General features: G+C 39.0%; 1 protein-coding gene across 1 annotated transcript in view; it reads left to right on the forward strand.

Moving 5' to 3' along the window:
* The first annotated feature begins 2,441 nt into the window (after window positions 1–2,441).
* Window positions 2,442–7,462, forward strand: part of TDRP (testis development related protein) — a 15,985-nt gene continuing 10,964 nt past the window's right edge. The window contains 2 exon segments of the mRNA XM_009333208.1: window positions 2,442–2,503; window positions 2,505–2,583. Coding sequence (XP_009331483.1) covers window positions 2,442–2,503; window positions 2,505–2,583 — 141 coding nt within the window.

Consider the following 7,462-nt stretch of genomic DNA (forward strand, 5'->3'; position numbering starts at 1 on the left):
TGAAGTATTCTCTAGCTCTTACCCTGTGTCCAAGCAGAGATGCCATCATGTTAAGTCTAAGGCTTTGCAACATCATCCAAAAGTTTGAGAGCTGAGAGTGTTGAGGAGAAACAAGGAAACTTCTGAAATGGTATGTGTGGCGTTTCCGTTTAAAACATTGCCAATGATTCCCTTAAAAGGAAAGGAAAAAAAAAAAAGGGAAAAAAGTAATTGAATTTCATTTGAGTACTACACAAATCTTAACTTTGTCATTTTTGGTATCCCATCTACAATAATATCCTCCTGTGTTAAAGACAGCTAACTGAAATCCAGAAGTTAAATAACTTGTTAAGATCCACAGGAAGTAATATTCTCATTCTGGATGATAATAGGAGTTCCTGACTTTGTGTTCTGCCCCAACAAGTAAAGCTATCTATCTAGAAATCACTCTATTTCAACATGGAGTTATTATTGGACTATAGTGCAATGGTCTTCATATTCGTTCTAGAAATGCTCCTAACTCCATCCTTGTCCCTTGTATAATATAAATTATTGCCTATAAAGTAAATGGAAACATTAGTAGGCAAATAAATACAAATATTAAAAATATATTTATAAAAAATAAATAAAAAAAGATGGACGGGATTTGAAGCTGATCTCTTAAAATGAAGCGGATACATCTGGGCCCCCACATGACTAGAAATACCTAACGCTTCTCATGCTGGCTTCTCACCTCTTTCTGATGCTGTTAGCAAAGTGAAGGTCGTCTTTGGTAATTCATAGGAGCTGGGATACTGTGTGTTTTGGGTGTCTTGGGGTATGTGCGCGTGGAGTTACCCTAAAACAAAAATTAAGCTTATGGAGCAAAGAGCATAACAACTCCTTAGCATTTACTTCAGTTGAAAAGGAAGAAGTTTGATAAATTTGATTTTTTTGAAACAGTAAGTGGCTGGCAAAAACAAAAAATGGATCAAAGTGAACACGGGGGATTCTGTGAAACTGCCACTTCAAAGACACTTTCCATGAACCATTCTGTTGTAATTCTGTTTTTTCTTGCAACTGGAGTTAAATATTTTCAGTTATAGGTAGCTGTTTTTGTTTTGTACTTGGGGACTGTGTGTATTTGGAGTTATATGTAGAGCAAAAAAAAAAGTAACATTTTTTGCTTTAAAACACAGACTGAAGAAAGTGAAAATTACATAATTCCTGTACGCTATGCCCCACTTTCTTTATCTTTCCTTGGCCTCCCGACACTGATCTTACTTGCCCTGTCTTGAAGAGAACGTTGATAGTAACAGGATGGCCTGAGGTTAGTAAGACATCAGCTTAATTCAGAGACGGACAGAAATGCTACTCTACTGAGTTACCTTCACTAGCATCTTCAGTACTCTGGTGTTCTTCAGAAGTCTTGTCGTGGTTTCACCTCAGCCAGCAACTGAGCACCACCCAGCCGCTCGCTCACTCCCCCCGCAGTGGGATCGGGGAGAGAATCGGAAGGGTAAAAGTGAGAAAACTCGTGAGTTGAGATAAAGACAGTTTAATAGGTAAAGCAAAAGCTGCACATGCAAACCAAGCAAAACAAGGAATTCATTCACTCCTTCCCATGGGCAGGCAGGTGTTCAGCCATCTCCAGGAAAGCAGGGCTCCATCACATGTAATGGTTACTTGGGAAGACAAACGCCATCACTCCGAACGTCCCCCCCTTCCTCCTTCCCCCAGCTTTATATACTGAGCATGACGTCACATGGTATGGAATATCCCGTTGGCCAGTTGGGGTCAGCTGTCCTGGCTGTGCCCCCTCCCAACTCCTTGTGCCCCTCCAGCCTTCTCAGTCGGTAGAGCATGGGAAGCTGAAAAGTCCTTGGCCAGTGTAAGCACTACCTAGCAACAACTAAAACATCGGTGTGTTACCAACATTATTCTCACCCTAAATCCAAAACACAGCACTGTACCAGCTACTAGGAAGGAAATTAACTCTATCCCTGCCGAAACCAGGACAAGTCTACAGTTATAAATGGAAGGGAAAGGAAGGTGGGCAAAAATCTGTCCTTGAGTTAAGGAAATGTAATGCTTTTTAATGTGAAGGAGGAAATAATCTTGGGACACTCCTCTCCCCCCAGACTACAGACACTGCATAGACCATCATCTAGTATGGTATTCAGAAAATCAGTGTAGATCAAAAAAATACAGACACAATTATTAAGATAAAATCAATTTTTTAATTCTAATTATACTAAAATTGTTATGATGCAGGGGTTTTCTTGATCTCTCTCTGGGGTGTGGGGTTTTTGGTTTTGTAGGGGTTTTGTTTTGTTGTTTACATCTGGTGCAGCATTTTTCATCATTCTAAGCGCAGTTTTGTTCACGTTTCTTATTTTAGTAGTGGTGTTCGCTTAGTTTTGCATTGTGATTGTATTTTGTCAATTTTCTTTTATGATGGGCTGAATAGAATAAAAGCATTTATGAATACTCTGAAATGTGTCACTGCTAATTGTCAAACCAAAACTGACCATGGGCCTTTTTTATCTTTATCCTTTTTTTGAGAATAAAGACCAGTTTCTTCATGATGAAGTTTCATCTTCAGTGTCACAACTTGCAACAAAGGTAAATACCTGTTCTTTGGAAGTATTATGTTTTATATCACATATATATATATATATCAGTCAATGTATGTTAGGAAGTTACCTGTTTTTCATTAACAGCCTGATTAAGGAGGATATTTATGTACTTCACTGATGATTTTATAATTACATATGATCCTTGGTCATGGGGTTCTCATTGAAGTAATACTAGCAGTGCAGTATTAGTTAGAAAGCTGCCTTATTTCCTTTCATTAATGGGGAGGGGAAGGTATCTTAATTGTTTTTTCTTCCACATGACAGATATTAAAACACAAAATGAAAATAAGAAGCCACAGGAATAACTGAAGTGAAGTGTAAGGAAGCGCTAAATTCTAGCTGTAACCGGCAATGAAAACATGAGAAGTAGAAGGGATTTGGGTTATTTATTCCATTATATGTAGCTCATCTGGCTCTCTGACCACAAGAGGTTAAGGACTTTGTCTCGTATCTCTTTCAGAAAAGAAAAGTAGGCATACAAGATAATTTTTTTTTTTTTACCTTGATTTGTGTCCAAGAATCTTTTTTAATGTTCTTTAAAATACATTGGTAGAAGATGAAAGAACTGGAAGTTGTTATGATATGCTAGAGCTTGTTTTGAAATTCCATAGGTATAGAGAAAAGCATTTAAAAATAGGTTCATTAGTGTAATAGGATACTTTACATTAATATGTATAAACTGAACATCTGTCTCTGTTACTTCTTTTTGTTCTACATCAGATGCAGCATGATTTTCACTGAAAACAGAAGTCAGATTGTACTATACCTTTTTCTACTTTTTAGGAGAAATGTATTCTTTTTCATGAAAACATAAATTACTGTTTATTTCATGCCAGGTGATGAAAGTTTAGGAAAAGAATCTTAAAATTAATCTATTTTATATTGAAACTGTTTTCCCCTTAGTCATTCAGGAAGGCTTGTTAAGTGTGTGCTTTGACTTAAAAAAAGAAAAAAAAAAAGTCACCAGGCAAACTACTGAGCTGCAGTATTTTTGTGTTTTAAAGTAAAACCCCCTTCTCTTAAAAATGTATTCACAAAAAAGCACCTTATCCTTCTCATCTTCTCTTTATTGTTGTTTCTGAAAGCACTTCTGTATTTTATCTGGTCATTCTGTCATCTTAGAAGCTGTCAGTACAGTGATATTCCAGAAGTTTGAAAATCTTCAATATGTTAATAAAAGGCTGATGAATTATATGTGTGGCCTTTTCAGTATGCACGTCATGAATAAAACAGTCTCCATGTTGAAGCAGTGTGGTGAAGAACAACAAAGTTCTTGAAGAAGAGGGCAGTGGATGAAGGGTATGTCTGCCCTTTAGGGAGACAGCCTTCCTGGTCTCTTAAAGCCTGAGTTTTAAGACAGTCCTGATGCCCATTTGCAGAGGAAAGCCTTTCACCTAGGTTTGGAGGTGCAAAAGTGGGAGCTAGTCCTAATGGCTGGAGATGGAAGTCGGAAAATGATCTTAGTTTGTGCGCATGCAGGAAGCTGCCCACTTAGCAGTGAGGACAGGCTAACTGCAGTGCTGATTTTTTTCTAGTTCCCTCTTCACAGCTCTCCTGAAAGGCAGGTGTAACTGGTTAAAAAGCCTCGTGACATCTCAAAGTGAGGAACTGTGAACCCTCTAGTGGTGCTCTAAGAAATGCAGAAATCTGGAACCTATGTTCACGCTGCGCCTGGCCCTTTGGCCTCTGCAAAGCTAATCTTGGGGGTCTCATCTACGTGCTGAGCTTCTGAGTTAAAAGTACAGTGGAGTACTGTACTTTTAACAACTTCATCTACAGTTGTTACTAGGCCAGCTTTTCAAAAGAGACAGTTTTGAGAAACAAAATAAATCATTTTAATAAAGAAATTGGAGATGTGAAAAGAGTTGGTCTGCACACCAGCAGTTGGTTGAGTTGAGAAGTCGTGTGTGTGTGTGTGTCCCCTCCCCCCCAGTGCTTTGGTATCTGGAAGACAAATTTGGAGGGGGGGTGTTTTTTCACTTTCTGTTACTTGAGTTCTTGCATGTTATTAATAGGTTTCCTATAATGTGGGAACAATGCTTCTTTAATTAAAGCTGATTGGCATAAAATACTTAGTTGTAACTTTATTGAACTGTAAGGTACTTATATGGAAAATTCCATCTCTAGCTTTCTATTTTAGGTTCATTTTTTTCAGGGCTAGGAGGGAGGGAAGCTGTAGAACAAACGATTGTTTCTTCTCAGTCAAGGTTGAGAGGAAAATCTGTTCTTTTTTTTTATGTTTATAAGAAATTTCTGCAAGTGTTTTGTGGAGCGCCTCTACTTTGCTGGAGGGTTTTGATTCACCAGTTGTCAATCCTCTGTGAAAATACTTGTGAAGGTGTGGTTTAACCTCAGTCGGCAACTGAGCACCACGCAGCCACTCGCTCACTCCCCCACCCCCCGGTGGGATGGGGAGAGAACTGGAAAAGCACAAGTGAGAAAAACTCGTGGGTTGAGATAAAAAGAGTTTCATAATTGAAATGAAATGATAATAAAAATATAATAGTAATAATACACAAAGCAAGTGATGCACAATGCAGTTGTTCACCACCCGCCGACCGATGCCCAGCCAGTCCCCAAGCAGCGGCCCCCCCCAGCCAGCTTTCCCCAGTTTATGTACTGAGCATGACGTCCCATGGTATGGAATGTCCCTTTGGCCAGTGTGGCTGTGCCCCCTCCCAGCTTCTTGTGCACCTCCAGCCTTCTCAGTCGGTAGAGCATGGAAAACTAGAAAGTCCTTGGCTAGTGTAAGCATTACCTAGCAACAACTAAAACATCAGTGCCTTATCAACTTTGTTCTCATCCTAAATCCAAAACACAGCACTGTACCAGCTACTGGGAAGGAAATTAACTTTATCCCTGCTGAAACCAGAACAGAAGGTCTGCTAAAACTTGGCAAAAATATAAATTTCTGGAAATCTCATTTCATACATGCTGAGCAGTGACTTTTTAGGGATTAGCTGCTTAACTACACAATGGCATTGAACATGCTGATTTTCGCTGCAGGTATACAGCAAGAATCCCCTGTAATTGCTCTTTTTGGTTCCTAAGACTCTTGTCATGTGGCTTCTCGTGGCCTGCAGAGAGTGACTTCCTGGTCCAGAGCCCTGCTGGCCAGGCAGTCAGGAAGTAGAAAAGTCTAACCGGAATATATTGAAAGTACTGGTACCCACTCATAAAGCAGTACCGTTTTAGAGTCAGAGTAATATTCGAACATACTTGAATCTCTTGCTTTGAAATGTAAACTGTTTCTCTTGTACCTCTAACATAGTGTCCCAAATCCTTGCTATTATTATTTGACTCGATTGAATTCTGTGCTTTTTTTTCCCTCCCATAATAAGGTGTTCATATACATTAATTGCATCCATCTGATGGATGGATTTAACTGTTTTCAGTTACATTTACACAGTCTTCCTCTTTAGTATATGTTCATCTATATCTACATACTCTCTTTTTGCAATGTACTTTTTTAATTTGCTTTTAGGACTGATGTACTTCTTTAGTTTATACCCAACTGATAGTATTCCTGTTGCCTTTTAACCTAATTTTTCATGAACCTTCTTGCCCTCTAGTAGAGCTCTAATGATGAACTATGTACCTTTGACAGTAAAATTAACTGAAAAGTCTTCTTAGTGATGCCTTATTGTTTCCCAGTAGACTCTGTTCATTTATTACTTATTGCCTGTTTACCTAGTGTGGGAAGCTGAGTCATGTAAATCATCACAGTTTGTTGGTGTGGTGAAAAATGGTATACTTAAAGTCATTTTTTTTGTAATAATACCTCTCAATTTTGTAGACTTCCAATTTGAGAGGAGCTGTCCCTTTTTGGGGCACTTTATAAAGTTAACTGTCAGTAGACATTTGTTCCCTGTTCTATCTAAAGAAAGAAAAATTGTAGTCAACATATGTAATTTATATACAGTTGATTAACTTGATTCATTTGAGTCAATATAGGTAACAAAGCAGAAGACCCTTACTGTAAGGATTGAGTTTACAGAGTGAAGCTTAGGGGGTGAGTGTGGGGAAGCCATTCTGTATGTACAAAGCTGTACGTATGGAAGAAAGTGGATAGATGACTGCAACTTTCAGAGGGTGCTTGAGCTGATATAGTAGTTGCTGCTACAAAAAAGGTGCTGTTGCTCCTAACTTCCACGTTCTTTGGTGACTGTCTGACTTTGACGTCTTTTAATTAGCTGATTCTTATCACTAACCCAAAAGAATGCAAAAAAATGAGTGCATTAGATTTCTGCTGGCTTAGCGAGTTGAACTGTTTTTCCATGGCATTGCACAGGTACAAAACCATAATGTAAGGAAGGCAGTATAAATGTGAGCAGGCAATGGACTGGGTTGACCCTTTTCAGCAGCAGTGTCTGTATAAACCAGATCTGCCACCTTGTGAGACTTCTGTCTGGGAATCTGTCTGACAGATGGGCACCGATACTGAAGCATCGCCAAAGCAGAGGGGAGGGGAGCGAGGAGGAGAAACAGCGGACAGTTTGACTAGGGATACAGACTGCATCCTTTACATGATGTTCTAGAAGTGACTATTTGTACTTCCAGTTTCAGAAGGTACGCTAATTAAATGGCAGCTTTTTCATGGGGGAGAAAGAGTACTTCATAAGCTCAAATTTCCTCTACTGAAGGGGAAGAATCTGTGCTCTGGGCTTTAGCTCTTTAGATGCCTGTTGGGACAGACAATGATGATGGTTTTTCAGTAGCCTGCCAGTTGATGGATTAATATGTATGTGTAACTTCACTTCTACTGATCCTTTTAGGTGATTGCACAGGGCATTGTGCTGCACAGATTTTCACAATCTAAGATGGAAGATACGGGAGAAACTTTATTAATGGCATTTCTGATAAGC

The sequence above is a fragment of the Pygoscelis adeliae genome, unplaced genomic scaffold (assembly GCF_000699105.1).
Source record: "Pygoscelis adeliae isolate BGI_AS28 unplaced genomic scaffold, ASM69910v1 Scaffold57, whole genome shotgun sequence".
Lineage (NCBI taxonomy): Eukaryota > Metazoa > Chordata > Aves > Sphenisciformes > Spheniscidae > Pygoscelis > Pygoscelis adeliae.